The 16184-nt window shown below is 34.4% G+C and overlaps 3 protein-coding genes across 4 annotated transcripts; 2 read left to right on the top strand and 1 right to left on the bottom strand.

The window, feature by feature from the left end:
* On the top strand, positions 1-3111 carry LOC129888666 (protein KTI12 homolog). Its single transcript, XM_055963618.1, has 2 exons — positions 1-98; positions 1770-3111. Exon 2 carries the CDS (start codon positions 1770-1772, stop codon positions 2676-2678), a length of 909 nt encoding a protein of 302 aa, XP_055819593.1. The 5' UTR covers positions 1-98; the 3' UTR covers positions 2679-3111.
* Positions 3112-3893: 782 nt separating this feature from the next.
* On the bottom strand, positions 3894-6831 carry LOC129890300 (uncharacterized). 2 transcript variants are annotated; one of them, XM_055965872.1, is made up of 3 exons: positions 6277-6830; positions 4887-5487; positions 3894-4357 (listed from the first exon to the last, which is right to left on the bottom strand). In XM_055965872.1, exons 1-3 carry the CDS (start codon positions 6659-6661, stop codon positions 4168-4170), a joined length of 1176 nt encoding a protein of 391 aa, XP_055821847.1. In that variant the 5' UTR covers positions 6662-6830; the 3' UTR covers positions 3894-4167. The 2 variants fall into 2 exon arrangements, with proteins under 2 accessions (XP_055821847.1, XP_055821848.1); XM_055965873.1 differs by having other exon boundaries at positions 4235-4343; positions 6277-6831.
* A 4388-nt stretch (positions 6832-11219) lies between these two features.
* LOC129890835 (COP1-interactive protein 1-like) lies at positions 11220-14883 on the top strand. The gene is made up of 2 exons (XM_055966304.1): positions 11220-11475; positions 12399-14883. The coding sequence occupies exons 1-2, from the start codon at positions 11220-11222 to the stop codon at positions 14855-14857; spliced, it is 2715 nt and encodes a 904-aa protein (XP_055822279.1). The 3' UTR covers positions 14858-14883.
* The last annotated feature ends 1301 nt before the right edge of the window (positions 14884-16184 follow it).

Below are 16184 nucleotides of genomic sequence, written 5' to 3'. Positions count from 1 at the left end.
GTGACAACACGGAGGAAGTAATAGCATGTAAATCCTACATAATTTTTTTATTTTGTACTTAGGTATTTTGTTTCATCAGATCTGGTTGTCTCTTTGAGGTATGCATGTATCTCCTTCATCTTTTGTCTGCTCAGTGCTTTTGGTTCTTCGTTTAATCTGTCGAATTTGCTTCTTTTTTGTGCATCTTCGGCAACTGAATTTGGGGGGGGGGGGGGGTTGGCTTTTTTTGGGGGGGCCTAAAGCCACTGCTTTAGGGTTGAGCCGCCCTTGGGTGTGCGTAGAGTAGAGTTTACGATTCATTAAATATTAATTTTGAAATTGGTAACTTAAATGAATTAGAATTCTAAATCCATGAATTTCAAATCTTGGCTTGAGAGTGGTTTCAGTCAGGTTTTTGGTTTTGTATGTCTCTGTGTATTGAGGTGGTTTAATGGAGCTAAAGTAGAGCTTAACATCCAATAACTTGTATTTGTCCTAAAAGATTCATTGAATATTAATGAGCTATTATTTAGAACTCAGTAACTTAAATGAATTAAGAATTCCGAATCCATAAGTTTTAAATCTCGGTTCCTGCCTACTAGGGGGTCTTGGGAAGGAGGTTTCGTTGTGGTTTTTGGAGGTGTATGCCTGTGGCATTGAGGTGTAATAATGGAGGGAAGGGGGATAGGGGCTGGGGGAGTTTATGATTCATTAACTTCAGTTTAAACTATGTATTTGTCATAAAAGATTCATTGAATATTATGAATTATTAATTTAGAATTTAGTAACTTAAATGAATTAGAATCCCGAATCTAGTTTCAAATCCCCATTTGTGTCTACTCAGGGGGTCTTGGGAAGGTGGTTTTGTCGTGGTTTCTGGTGGTGTTATTACTTCCCTCTTTTCTTTTCTTTCTGGTTAATTTTCAGATTGCTACACTTAATTGTTGCTAGTCCGTCACGAATTTTGACTTTGTGAGTTTGAAATCACTCTTTTTTTTAATCAAAATTCCAAGTTTGCAATGTGCTTCATTCAAACTGAGATGCATGCTTCAATACTAAAATAATGAAAAATTTATAATCTTTACCAAGTCTTGATATTGTTTTTAATCACTAAATAGTCTCATTATCATAGGCGGGGTCTAAGATTTGAAGTTTATGTGTACATAGACTTCAATTTATTAATATGTTTAATAATAACATGGCCTGTAACTGAAACTGTGGATCCGCCCCTGCTCATTATGTGATAGTTGGTTTAGGCAGCGATGTCAACCAAGGGTATTGTGATTCTTGTGAATAGAGTCCTTCAGTTGCATTAAGATCAGCAAAAAGACAAACTTCTGTCGTTTGGAATACTTTTGTTAGGTTGCTTGCTATTTTTAGTGATGTAAAGTTTAGAGCTCAATGTATGCGGCATGACAAGGAGTGCATATTGCACTCTAAATTTGGAGCATTTATTTTCAAACGCCATTTGGATACAATGCATACGCTAAATAATGCAAAAGAGGGATAAAATGAACCAATAGATCAAACAACTTATTGAGAGAAAATGTCAATAGTTAGGGATAATTATGCTTTCAGTTTTGTAGAACATAAAAGCATCTGGACATTCATTCATGTTTAAATTCAACTTGAGACACATATTTGTTGTTACGGGATTATTTGTAGCAGGGACAATGTAGTTTATACTGTTTTGTTATCATTTCTTTGATTAATTTTTTGCGAATAAAAATTTTCATTGTAATTTCACATATGGGTTAATTTCATTTCTTATTTCTTTTTGTTGGTTGTAGATGGCATTAGTTGTTATCTGTGGTCAACCATGTAGCGGGAAATCAACAGCTGCAGCTTGTTTATCTGAAGCGCTTGGACAAACGGAACCAGAACCATCAGTTAGAACTATTGATGAAACTTCGTTTCATCTTAGTCGCAACCAAAGTTATGTGAACATGACCGAGGAAAAGAATTTAAGAGGCGTATTGAGGTCTGAAGTTGACAGATCTTTGTCAAAGGACAGTATAGTTATAGTGGATTCTCTTAATAGCATCAAGGGCTATAGATATGAGTTATGGTGTTTGGCGAGAGCAGCAGGGATTAGATATTGTGTTGTCCATTGTGACGTTGATGAGCAATCTTGTAGAACATGGAACGTCGAACGTCGTGAGAGAGGAGAACCGTCTTATGATGATTATATATTTGAAGATCTTATAAGAAGGTTTGAAAGGCCAGATAGCAAAAATAGGTGGGATTCTCCATTGTTCGAGTTATGGCCAGCTAAAGAAGGAATTGATAAATCATCTACAGCTATGGTTGATGCTGTTACCTATTTAACGAAAAAAGTAGACTCGAAAACAAGGGATGTTAAGATCCTGCAGCCAACCATCGCAACCCAAAGTGCAAGTGGTTCTGAGGCAAATTCTTTATATGAGATGGACAGGGCGACACAAGAAATTACAAGTGCTATTGTGGAAGCTCAGTCCCGCGCTCTTGGGGGTCCTCTCAATGGTGTATCTCTTGGTCCAGGAATACCAACTATAGATATTTCGAGATCTGTCAGTCTGCCAGAGCTCCGTAGGCTACGACGAACTTTCATCAAGCTTGCTGGACATACAAGCTTGAGCGGGCCACCCCCTCCTTCAGATGCTGACAGTGCAAAAAGGATGTTTGTTGATTACTTGAACACAGAACTAGGAAGTGGTTGAAGAATTATGTTACAATGAGGAGGGTACACGTGGAAGTTCGTTAGTTTTGACGGGTATAACTGGGCTACTTGAATAATAGCAAGGGCATTTTGGGACCAAAACGAGACGGAGGGTATAGTCATCCTATTTTCAATAATCTCTTTAAGCATGGCTGATTTGCAAACAGGACAGAACAATCTTGACTGAGTACTGTAAAATTATATGCATTCTTTTATAGTATAAAGAATGTTTGTGGTGTATAATTTAACATGTTATACTATTTTTTCCAGAATATTTATCTAAGCTTCACCATTTACAATTACTCGTAGTTAGATGTTAAGATGAAAGATATTTAAGTTTATATGAAAATATTTGTCGTATATTGATTAGTTTGGAGCAGACGCCAGACGCAAATTAAAGGCCCGGTCTGAATGTGATTTTGAATTTAGATTGATTGAAAGTTGAAGCTTTTATTGAATATATAATTTGGATTTCTTAAGCTCTATTTTTTTAATAAACATAAAAACCTAGGAGTAGTGAAAATTATCAAAATTCTTCAATTGTTATATAATTTTACCAAATGAGTAAATTATAGTTCATAAACAAGATATCGGAATAATAAATGACATATTTTCATATTTTTTTTATAAATAAATGTTTTAGATCAAACTTTCAAATACACATAATTTTAAAAGGATTTTTTAGTCAACAATAGTAGTAACTAGCTATTCTTTAATATAATCATATTACATGGTACAAACAATCTCTTCACGTTGAACTTGATTCTTTTTACAAAAAATTAAAATAACATTTTTTTTCTTTTTACAAAATACAAACTTATGAGTCAAGTTTTAAATTTTTTTCAAAAAAATAAAAATTTGGAATCTCAAAACATGCTTTTTAGAGAATTTGAGATTTGAAATCATGATATCAAATGATATGCCCAAAATTCAAACATTGATTTGAAATCAAAATTCTAAATCGAGTGTCCAAAAGCCTAAAGTGTTATTGAAGGAGTAATTTTGTTGGATGTCCCTTTTTTGGACTCTTATTTTGTAAACGATCTTCTTCTTATATTTGCTTTCCCTATTTGAAAAAAGATGATCTTTTCACCACTCTCAAAATGCATATTTTGAGCAAATTGAAAATCTTATGAGAAGATATCAAAGCATTGTCTAAGAATGTTTCACATTTATTGCAAACCTCAAGGTTTGAACAATATGTGAACAAACATTAAATATTCCAACAAAACAAGCACATCAAAGCCTCCATATGTTCTACAATCATGAAACTATAAAAGCTAAAACTGTCAACAATTCTATAAATAAATATAGCCATCTGTTGTTCATAATCAACATGCTACATTGAAGTCCAAATGATGAAAAACAAGCACCAGGAGCTTAGCGAACTTCGAGGCTGGTGCAACAGCTCAATCCCTTTTTTGAGCATTGGAGAATCTTTCTAAAAAAAATCTCTCTAGCAAAACGACAACTTTTGCGTCAACTAGAGCTCAGACAATACCAGTACCAGGGCAGAACAGACGGTCTTTCTTGCTATGGTATGTCTGATATAGTTGGGGGCAGTATCGAATAGCTAATGTCCTGCATTTTGCTTGTTCTTCCAGACGTACCTCAGACATTGTTCTTTTGAGCTTGTTTTCGGGATCCCCATCAATCAGATAATTGCCTAAAGCAGTAATACTGAAGGTAAAAAACATGCAAAAACAGATTACAAAGTGAATGATTGAATGAACATACTAGAGAAGATACAGTTACAGTTGTAGCTAATTCTTGTCTTCCCCGTATTTGCATCAATTTTGATTCACAAGTCCTTTTGTAACTGAAAAAGTTAAGGAGCATTACAGTACATGCCCATAGTTCTACTAGCACGTGAAAAATGAACAGCGTTTTAACCATTACGTCACAAAAGCTACTCTAAAGTCATAAAAGAAACATAGCAGCCATGCTTCTCTATATTGGCTTCTCTATGTTGGCAAACTTAAAGAGGAGGGTTGACGAGGGTCAATCAGAAACAACCTCTCTACCCCATAAGGGTAGGAGTAAGGCTACGTCGTCTTACCCTCCCCAGAGCCCATTTGGGTAATTACAGTCGGTTTGTTGTTGTTGTAATATCGTTGCCAACATTAAATTTTCATTTCACAAACCAAAGAAATTTTTTTATTACCAACAAAGAAAAAAGCTTTTGAGAGATTGGTGTAACTATGCATACCTATATTCGTCAGTCTGACTCATGTAATATGAGGATTTGTTTTCAGAAATTTGTTGACGATACAGGGCACATACTGCGTTCAAACAAAGTTCAGGATCTTCCACAAATGCTGTACAAAGATTTTCTTCAGACAACCATTTTCTAACTTCATTGCCATCACCAGACTGATAAGGCTTGTCAGATATTCTAAGAGGAAGTTCAGAGTGGCATTTAAATCCAACTTTGTCTTCACATGGTCTTATGAATACTGAGTTTTTCCCTGGAGATGGAACAACACGTTCGATTTTGCAAGAAGAACCATCTCTATTTTCACCTTCATCCATGCTTCTTTTTCTCTTTTTGTTCGAATTAGAGGAGTCTTGAACATGCACTTCCTTTTTCTTTTGACAACATGCTAAACTCCCACACAAACCACAAGGGTTTGAATCAGAAGCCAGTTCGTTTCTGTCCATTTCATCATCACTAATCATAACAACAGGCAAATGTTCCGGTTTGTCAGAGACCGCATTCAAGTTATCCTTAAAGCAGAATATTGCTTGACATGCCGATGGACTTCTTGTAGGATCTCCACTTTCCGAATCCAAGTTGATTGGAAGAGGCTCTGCAAGAAAACATATGTAACATATTAAAGTTTGCCCCTTTATTTTAAGCTGATGTAAGAAACCTATCTTTCCAATAAAAGTATGATAGCCACCAATATCAGTCACACAACTGATGAAAATGTATAACTTGCTTTTTCTAGAATTAATCATCGTGTGCAACACTTTATCCTGACTCCATATTAGTTCATTGATTGAATGCCAGAAATAGTTAAAAATAAGTTTTTTCATATGAACTAAAAGTCAGATATACCTGCTTCCTCAGAATAATCACTTTCCACTTGAGCAGAGTCGCGTGCAGGGCCATTCTTTTCGGTTGGAACCAAGTTTATGTTATCAATTTATTTTCCTAAATGGGAAACTCTCCCATCTAACTTCGTGAACCACTGCTCCTAAGTCCTCACTTTATCAGTTTATCCCTCAGCTTCACTTAAAAATGTACTGTTATAGGTTATATTTAATACTAGCATTGATTTGTTACCAATGTATCCTTCCAAAAAAGGGTATGATAACCACAAATACAAGTCATATTCCTTGTAACGACAACAATAACTACTATGCCCTCGGCCCTAAATTGGGCAAGTCTATATGAATCCTCACTGACCATTAGGTATTATCAAAACAATACAATACTATACATTACGTAATGATATGAAACAACCATCAAAACAACTTAGCAGTGAGAGTTTTTTTTACCGTCAACTTTTATCAAAATAATCTGATACATTATAAAGCAATTTTAAACAACAATCAAAACAAGGCATAAGGAACAAAAAAACAAAAAACAATACCTTCATTTCTTGATTTGCCATTTTTAGCTGAGTTTAACTGCTCCTCATTAATTTTCCTCATTTCTTCCTTCAAACAAGAAACTCTACCATTCAATTCAATGAGTTTCACATGACAATCTCTTAATTTACCCTCAACTCGACTTTTCTCCATCTTTAACTCGTCAATCCTGTTGTATAACACCTGATTTTCCTCCTTATACTGCTCCATTATCGTCTTACACCTTCCTTCAATCCCCCTTTTTTCTTCCTCCAATTTTTTCTTCACATTTTCAATCTCAATCTCGAATTTTTCTTGCCTAAAAATCAAATCTTTCTCTTGAATTGAGTATTTTTTTTCTAAGAACGAAAGCATTTCTGGGATTGATGGGTTCTTCAATGATTCCATTATCAAAAAGGTGAAAATGGGTTTTGCTTGAATCAACAAAAAATGGGGAAATCAAAAGAAAAAAACGATCTTTTTTTGTTAAAAATGGTGGTTTAAAGGTTTTTTCATGTAGAGGGTTTTGTGCAGCAGAAAAAAGACGGCGGACAAATAAAATATAGGAGGTTTTATTACAACGTTTATATCGTTTTCAGGAGAAATTTGTAGGAAGTGTACTTGTCCCCACTACATGTCTACACACCTTGGGAACATAAATTCATAAAGGAGATTTTTTATTTATTTCATATCTTATGTGGTATTAGATATCGACTAATATAATTTCGTAATTATAAATTAATTTAATTAGGGCTATTAGAATTCTTTTTTTTATATATTTTTATGCTGACGTGGCATCTTCATCCAGGTAAATTGGTTGCATCGTATAACACGTGCCACCATGTGTATAAATATTTTTTTAACTTTATTTTATATAAAAAAAAATTAGCACAAAAAGTGCATGAAAATATATAAAAAAATAAGTTTGAGGGGTAATAGGACCCTAATTCGGTCATAGTTTAGGGGAGTTCTTCTTTTTCTTTCTATGTCTGATCGATATCTGTATTAGAGCTCGACTAATTTAAATTCACATTCGATATAATTTTTTTCATACTCAAGCTCGAAATCAAAATCTCATATTACGAAAGTTTTTTTTTTCTTTGTAATCACTACAGTAGTGGCATAAATAACTTCCACAAAAACGAAACTAGATGGAGATTGAAAAAATATTAAGATTTGAAATAATACATAATTTTCTAATTTAAGTGATTTTAATTAATTAACCCCTTTAAAGACAAACACAAATAAATTTACAGTTGAGGGTCAATGCTCTTATTAATCAAAAAATCATATATGAAATATTCGCAATTTTTCTAGTTTTTTTTAATCCTAATGATATATATTTTATTTGTTCGTCCCATTATTTATTATTAAAATTTTGAATAAAATTATGTGGCATTTTACCAAATTAGGCAAGTACTATGAGGTTAGACTTAGTTACCATCTAGTAAAAAATCTGACTCTTTAGGGTGATGCAAGTAAATAGACCTCAAATTAGTTCTCAGTCTTTCCTAGTGATCACTTAAAGTAAAAAATAAGTATTAATTAACATTTTATTAGAAAAATGCATTTTCAATATCTTACCAGTTAACACTACTCTTTCTAAGAGATTGACTTATAACAGTTGATCATATATTTTTTAGGTGTTTGAAAGCTCAGTATAAAAATTGTGTCCTACTAACTGGTTTGATTTAGAAAATATTATTGATTTTTCAAGTTAGAGGTATGCTTTGTGTTTGTTTTATGGTAATTGTGGAAAGCTAGATTTTTTTTTAACGATGATATATATAAACCTAATGAAATAATTAATAAGGCTTTGTTTAATTTTCATGAATATAATGATGCTTTGCTAACTTCATTAGTTTTGACTTGCATGTCTAATATTACTACGATACAAGACGTGATCTTGTTTTACATATGCGGATTTGGACGTGGAAAAGAAAAAGGCAAGCATTAATAAAATGACAGCTATGTATAGTTATTGTCATTTGCAAAGAATATTGTCGTTGACACCCCTATTCAATTTGCGAGGAAGGTCATCACTGGTGAAGCACTAGCACTTCGACAAGCATTAGAAAGCAATACAAAATGATTGGTCAAAGATCCATGTACTATCATATGCAAAGACCATTGTATAAATGATATCAAAAAAAAAAAAGATGATGATAGTGTCTTGAAAAATAGATACTATTTGCGAGGATATTGAGGAATTCTTTTGAAGAAATCAACTTTATAAGTATCTCTTGTGCATGAAATATCCCAACTTATAATATAGATAAATTTTCTCTTTTTCTTTTACATATATAGTGTATTGAGATTCTGATTTTCCTAATTGACTCGTAAATGATGCACAAGTATCTTATGAACATGTAAAACATATTATATATGAAGATAGTTTTTTTTCAAAAAAAAAGAAGAAAAATACTTAAACTTGACTTTATTACCCGAGATATTTCAAGACTAATGTTTTCGTTTTTTATTGTTATGTTGTCGTGTTTACTTTTTTTTATTTTTTACATTTTTGTTTTAAAGTGTCAAGTACCTTGGGTCTATAATGCAAGGCAGCGGGGAGATTGACGATGATGTCACACATCGTATTGGGGCAGGGTGGATGAAATGGAGGCTCGCTTCCGGTGTGCTATGTGACAAGAAGGTGCCACCACAACTTAAGGGCAAGTTCTACAAAGTGGTGGTTAGACCGGCTATGTTATATGAGGCAGAGTGTTGGCCAGTTAAGGTCTCTCACGTTCAAAAGATAAAAGTTGCCGAGATGAGAATGTTGAGATGGATGTATGGGCATACCAGGAGCGACATGATTAGAAATGAGGCTATTCGGGACAAGGTAGGAGTGGCCTCGGTGGAAGACAAGATGCGAAAAGTGCGACTGAGATGGTTTGGGCATGTGAAGAGGAGAGACACAGATGCCCCAGTGCGGAGGTGTGAGAGGTTGGCCATGGATGGTTTTAGAAGAGGTAGGGGTAGGTCGAAGAAATATTGGGGAGAGGTGATTAGACAGGACATGACGCAGTTACAGCTTACCGAGGACATGACCTTAGATAGGAGGGTGTGGAGGACCCATATTAGGGTAGAAGGATAGTAGAAAGTTCTGTTATTCTTCCTTATTAGTAGGCGCATTAGCGCACTATAATTTCTTGTACGCTGATTTCTGTTACTATCTACTACTCTCTGTACTTTGATTACTCTATTTTATCTGTTACGCTTTCGTTATTTACTTTGCTTTATTTGCTTTCACATAACGCTTTGAACTTCTTGTACTTTTTAACCTTATCTGACCTCATTTTATACTTCTATTGAACCGAGGGTCTCTCGGAAACAGCCGTCCTACCTTGGTAGGAGTAAAGTCTGCGTACACTTTATCCTCCCCAGACCCCACATTGTGAGATTTCTCTGGGTTGTTGTTGTTGTATTTTTGTTTTAAACAAAATGCAAGTGAAGCTTTAATTTATTTATATGTTGCAATGGTCAAATGTGTGATGTTATCGTACGCGTTTTATAAGTCACCTTCATCGAATGCAGTTTATATGTCGTGGTTGAGCAATTTATAAGTCGTAGTTAAAAATGCGATATATTTATATGTCGTGGAATTTTTTTTTAAAAAGGATCAATTAGTGTTTGGTCAAGGTTAAAAATGAAATTGTTGCTATTACTTAGAATTATTACCATTTTAATCAATTCAAATTTCTATTAATTTTTTTGCCTCAATATTTACCCTTCTAGAACCATATTTTCTTATATTTTATATTTGCAATATGTGAAAGTAGAATTTATAATCACGTCAACATGTCAAAATAAAATAAATCCTTTTTGTTTTGTGATCCCCATTTTGTTTTTCCTCCTCTTTAACTCTTTTAAAGCTTTTTTTTTTCTATTTCCTAATTCAGATGAAATATCTTCATCTTTTTGCTCCCAAATTCAAAAAATACTTTGAGAAAAATAGTTTTTTATAAAAATCCAGAAAATTGATTCTTCTTAATGAAAAGAGTGAATTTTGCATGGTAAATATATTTCTCTTTGATATCTTTTACTTTCATATATGTTCAACATTTTCATGATGACCTATCTTGAATCTTTAGCCTCAAAAAAAAAACATTACTTTTGTTTATATGTCTGTTTCTATTTCCTAATGTTCATGAATCCTTCTCAATATATACTTTTTTTTAGATGTTTTGGCTGAAAAATTGGTGATTTATTTTATATTTATGGTGTCCATTCAGGTTGCGCACCTCGACTAATGTAACAAATATCAGATGAAAAATTGGTGATATAGGAATATAGTTTGGGGATTCAAATGAAATTAAATCAATAGATTCTTTGGAAAAAATTGAACAATGCCAATTGAAAATGATTTATATATTAAAACATGTGATTTAGTTGAATTTTTTTCTAACAACATAATGTTATAAATTTTTGTTTGAATCTTAATAAATGTTTAGGTCTGTTCAAGATATTTACTTTTCTGTTTAAATTTCTCTCTTTCTTAAGGATATTTTATATATGTAAATTGCACTGTGCAAATAGGGAAAACACATTTTTTTTTGTGTATATATATATATATATATAAATTATATGTTGAATCTCCTTGGCAGAAGAGAATCTTCAGGTAAAGGTAGCTCAAAAGTTACTTTAGGCCGTGGGGTAATAATATCCGAGGTGTAATATTCTTGCCATTTTTTTTTGCATCCCCTTATTAAAATTCTTGGCTCATCACTGTGCACATCAAGGGAATATTTGTTGTGTTTGGTTATGACTCACATTTTTTTGCATCTATTTGAATTCTTGGTTCCGTCACTATATGCGCATCAAAGCGAGTTATTTGAAGTGTATTGGTTATGACTTGTTGATCCTGATTTTTCTTTAATCTGGGTTGGGATACTATTTTGATGTGAGCAGCATAGGTACCGGTTAACTCTGTGCATTACTACCCTCTGAAAATTTGGAGGCAGACATGACGAAGCGAAGTTGGAAGGAATCAATGAAGGCATTTGGGAGTCATGTTGATCCTGAAAAAGAAGAACAATTGAAATGGATGAAAATAGGTAATTATTCGATCCCAGAACAACCTCGACCCTTTGAATGTTATTGGAGGTTATGGGATAACGCGTTTGAGGCAAAAAGAAGGCAATATAAAGCGAATGTTCAAGCACGAATTTACCACCAACATGGTGGATTTATGTGGTATACAGAATGGCAACTGGTTCGCAGTAAGTTGCTGATACATCCTGTCAAGAAGTGCTTAATGGTGGCAAAAACTTAATGTTAACTTGAAAAGTTCTAAGACCCTTAATGACATTCAAGTTATATATCATATGTTCATGCCAATCACACTCATTCTGAACCCACCGGTTCTAAATCCTAGACTCGTCTTTATGTATAATGGTGGCAAACCTTAATAACCCTGTTTGGTTTTGCTGTTTTCTATAGTCTTGTTGAGACGATGTTTGGTTAGATTGTGTTATTGTAGGTTGTCGTTCAATAACATTTTTCTTGTTTGATATGACCCTATTGTATAATTATACTTTCTAAGTTCTAAGATTTCTAATTACATCCAAGTTTTTATCATGTACTCATACCAACACTGACTCTATATCCTGGATTAGCCTTTATGTTTAATGGTGTCAAATCTTAGCAGCCTGTTTGGTTTTGTTGTTTTCCATCGTTTTATAATGTATTCGTTATAAACTGTATGCATTGTATTGTAATCTCTTGTTGACACATAGTTTGATTAGACTGTATCGTTTGTTGTCGTTCAACAAGATTTTCTTGTGTTGTATGATTGTATTGCACTGTATAATAACTTATAAAGTACTTAGATCCTTAATTACACCCAAATTTGTATCATGTACTCGTACCAATACACAATGCACATTTAGCTTATGTGGGACTTATATGGTTTCTTGCACGTGTTAAGCTACCTTTTCATCTATGTTGCTCAGAATCTTTAAAAATGGTGTCAGGTGTGTGTCAGATCCTCCAAAAGTAATTCATTTTTTGAGGATCCGACACTGATGAGACATCATTATTTGAGAATCTGAACAATATAGCCTTTTGTTCTTTCTATTGTTTTTGGAGAGTCCGAGCAACAATAAGAGAATCCTAACTTGAAGAGTTTTGTTTGTTATTGCAGAAATTGAGAATAAAGTAAAAAGGATTGCAAAGCTAATCAAGAAAATAAACCAAGGTAGTAGAGAAGGAAATTTGAGGAGAAGATCAGAATTGCTTCAACTTGTTGATGAATTCCACAAACAGTACCAATCCCTCTATTCTGTGTATGATAATCTCAGAGGGGAAGTAAGGAAAAAACTTCATGAAGAACACGAAGGAGATTCATCATCTCAATCTTCTTCATCGTGTTCGAATTCAGAATCATATTTTAGCCCCGAGGAAGTGACCGCGAAAAGTAGCTCATCTTGCTCCAATTGTGAGCCTCTTGATGAGGATGCTATTTTGAAGGACAAAGTTATAACTTCAAATATTGAAGTGAAGGGAAGTGTCGAAAGTTTTGATATGGAAAATTTTGAGACGCCAATGTCTTATAGCCGAGGCACCGAGTCAGGGGAATTCTTCAAAGACTTGAGGATTCAAGGTGAAGAGAAGTTGATAGATGAATCTGAAAGGTTCCAAGAGAAAGTAAAAGAAAAAGAAGACGAAATCTTGTATCTCACAGATGATTTTGAGCTTCGAGAGAAGGAGAGATTGTCTCAGATGAAGGGGTTAGAGGATCAAGTTGCTAGTATGAAGGTTGAATTAGATAACTTGTGTGTTCAGAAGAGAGAACTCGAAGAGCAACTTGTATGCAAGTCGAATGAACTTAAGCAAATGGAAGAAAGTAACTCGGGATTGCAATCTCGCGTGTTAGCATTAGAAGCAACCTGCACAGAAATCAACGAAAATCTACTCAACTCAACGTCTAGAATAGATGATCTTATGGCAAGATCACACGTTCTGCAGCAAGAAGTGGATCGTTTAAACGCTGAAAGGCATGAATTGGAACAAAAGTTGTTAAATGAAACCAAGAAAGGATCAGAACAAGTCAAGGACTTCGCAGAAAAAGCACACTTTTCAGAACTACAGCACGTAAACAGTCCACTGCAACAAGAAGTGGACCGTTTATGTGTCCAAAGGAATGACATGGAAAAAAAGCTGTTACGTGAAACCAACAAAGGATCGAAACTAGTTAAGGACTTACATTTTTCAGAACTACAGAAATCCGATTTGGAGCTGTCACTCAATAAGAAGTCTCACGAGGAATCTGACCGAGTTAAGGATTTAATAGAAAGGACTAATTATCTGCAACATGAGTTGGAAGCCTTAAGAAATCAGAATAGTGAACTAGAGTTGTCACTCCAAGAAAAAACTCAAGAACTATCAGCATGTCATCTTCGGATAGAAAATCTGAAAGGGGAACTAACAAGCACTACTTCATCCGAAAAGGGGTTAACAAAAGAAACGGAGGGCTTAAAATCGGAGGTGAAATCACTTGTGGATGCAAAATGTGACATGGGAGAGAAGATAATGGATATGAATCAAGAAGCTTATCATTCAGAGTTACAAAAGGAAAAGCTGAATGATAAGATCATGGAGTTGGAAACAAAACTATTAGGAAAAGAAGCAGAGGTGGGAATTCTTCAAAAGAAACACGAGGCTTACATGAACGATATGTCCGCTCAAGGTTCAACATTGACAGCGCGAATCAACAATATTCAAAAGCAGCTGCAAACCGCAGAAACTGAAAAATCAAGATTTCAGTCTCAGCTTGAGAAGGAAAAACATGAATTTTCCCAAAACCTTATGCAGATGGAAAAGAAAAATACCGAATTGACTATCAAGATCACGGAGCAGGAGAAAACTTTAAGAGGGATGCAAGATGCCGTAAACAAGTCTAAGGAGGAACATAAGCAAATGCTAATCAAGTTAGAGGATTCCAAATTAAATTTTCACAATGCTGAAAGAAAAATAGGAGAAATGGCGGAGGAACTACGCAAGACATTTGAAGACAGTTTACGAATCTTGAGCAGAAGGATCCGCGTGGCAGAACAAATGCATATCGAAAACAAGGAGTGGTACCAAAAAAACAGAAACTCATACGAGAAAGAGAACAAAGATCTAAGAGAGAAAAATGCAAGAAATGAAATGGGGTTAAGGGAAATTAAGGATATATCGTTGACAGCTAGCGATATGTTAGGTTCACTGGACACCGTGGCACTGAAGTTTGAGGAATGCACTGCTCATTTCTTGAATCAAATATCAAAGAATTCGTGTGAGCTGCAATTTGTAAAAGATTGGGTGATGAGGAAAAATAAAGCGATGGCACACGTGAAAGATGACTTTGATTGCTTGCTTGCACAATGTGATGACAAAGAAGCTGAGATATTGAAGTATAGAGAGAAAGTTTGGAAGTCGCAGAATAAAGTTAGGGAACTAGAGAAGATGATCAAGGACAAAGAGGAATCAATGATGTCTCTCAAGGAGGAAAAACGAGAGGCGATTAGGCAATTATGTGTATGGATTGATTATCATCGTAGTCGTTCTGATTACTATAAAAGGATCTTGCTAACTGAATTTGGCCGGAGGAGGTCTCCCTAGGAATGTTTTTTCCTTAAGAGCTATCAGTAACTTCATTAGCCATAGTTATATGAGGAGATGTAATAGCTTGTGTCCTTTTTTTCTTCTTTATGCATCTGGTATCCAAAATCTACTGACCTCAGATGCGCGCATGCTTACTAAAGGGGGGAAGACTCTTGAGTTTCTTTAGTTTTTTCAGCTCTTAGTAACATCTTCATATAGTCCACTGGCGCCAGAATCGTGCAGCTTGGGCGCCACTCAAGGGGGAAAGGTGCTTCTTACCAGGAGTCTCTTCATTCCGACTTAACATGAGAAGGTTGGAACCGCCATTTGCACGTTCCTCAACGATGGGAATTTGCTTAGATCAAGCCAAGAAGCTGATGTACAAGGTTAACAATCTTCCTGAGAATTGTAAACCATTTTTTTTATGTTCTCAATAGGTTTGTTCTTATTAGAAAAGTATGATTGTATACTGAATAAAAGTGTATGAGGCACCAGATTAGTCAAGACACTTAAATAATTTTGGTGACAAACTACCATAGGCCAAGCCAGATTTTGCATTGTATATTTGGATTTGAATCAACCAAATCTCTTGTTGGAGAAAGAGATTAAGTTATAGAATTCCATATGCAAGAACTGGTGTTGATGACTAATTTAAAGTTTTCTATAAATAACTTTATTTCCTTTTTTTATGATGAGTTTTGTAGTTTAATATCTTAATATTGGAACAAGTTCGAGATTTTACGGCTTATTGAGGCTAATGAGTATAGTTATAGGAGGTCTCAAAAAAATTGTCAAACCTTTAATCGAAAGCGTCTAATAAGAGCAGTTTATTGCATGTTTAGGTTCTCAATCATAGCAGAATGTAGTTCGAGTGTCTAAATAAAATTTAATTGAACAAATTCATGGGTTGTCTATGTTTTCCGCCAACCCCCCCCCCCCCCCCCCAAAAAAAAAAAAAAAAAGGGAAAATTATGTGACGGAGCAAATATATGCACAGTATTTACCCAAAATAGCGAGAGTTTAAAAAATTATAATATATTTACCAGAGTTGCATCTTATCTATTTCGCTATGTATTTGTTCCCTGGGAGATGCATCCAGCAACATACACAACAGAAACAGAGCGAATCCTTACACAGTATCACGAGTATTTAAAAGTAAACTATTGTTACGTTTGATAATTAGCCAAACTATGACTATGATAGTAATTAGGGCTCAAATTATTGCTATTTCTAAAATTTCCTCTCTTTTTTTTCCCAAGGCTCTTGGGCCATCTTTAAATGAGTAGATTAGCCAAACTATGACTATGATAGTAATTAGGGCTCAAATTATTGCTATTTCTAAAAT

This window comes from Solanum dulcamara, chromosome 5 (genome assembly GCF_947179165.1).
Source record: "Solanum dulcamara chromosome 5, daSolDulc1.2, whole genome shotgun sequence".
Classification (NCBI taxonomy): Eukaryota; Viridiplantae; Streptophyta; class Magnoliopsida; order Solanales; family Solanaceae; genus Solanum; species Solanum dulcamara.
The sequence above is the reverse complement of the archived record's forward strand: the minus strand, read 5'-3'. Positions and strand labels throughout refer to the sequence as shown.

Excerpts from the sequence above, each read along its gene's own strand:
- LOC129888666 (XM_055963618.1), top strand. The coding sequence starts at position 1,770 with ATGGCATTAGTTGTTATCTGTGGTCAACCATGTAGCGGGAAATCAACA.
- LOC129890300 (XM_055965872.1), bottom strand. The coding sequence starts at position 6,661 with ATGGAATCATTGAAGAACCCATCAATCCCAGAAATGCTTTCGTTCTTA. Across the intron at positions 5,488-6,276 it reads TGGCAAATCAAGAAATGAAG|AGCCTCTTCCAATCAACTTG; the intron begins GTATTGTTTTTT and ends GTTTTCTTGCAG. Across the intron at positions 4,358-4,886 it reads AGTCAGACTGACGAATATAG|TATTACTGCTTTAGGCAATT; the intron begins GTATGCATAGTT and ends TTTTACCTTCAG.
- LOC129890835 (XM_055966304.1), top strand. The coding sequence starts at position 11,220 with ATGACGAAGCGAAGTTGGAAGGAATCAATGAAGGCATTTGGGAGTCAT. Across the intron at positions 11,476-12,398 it reads AGAATGGCAACTGGTTCGCA|AAATTGAGAATAAAGTAAAA; the intron begins GTAAGTTGCTGA and ends TTGTTATTGCAG.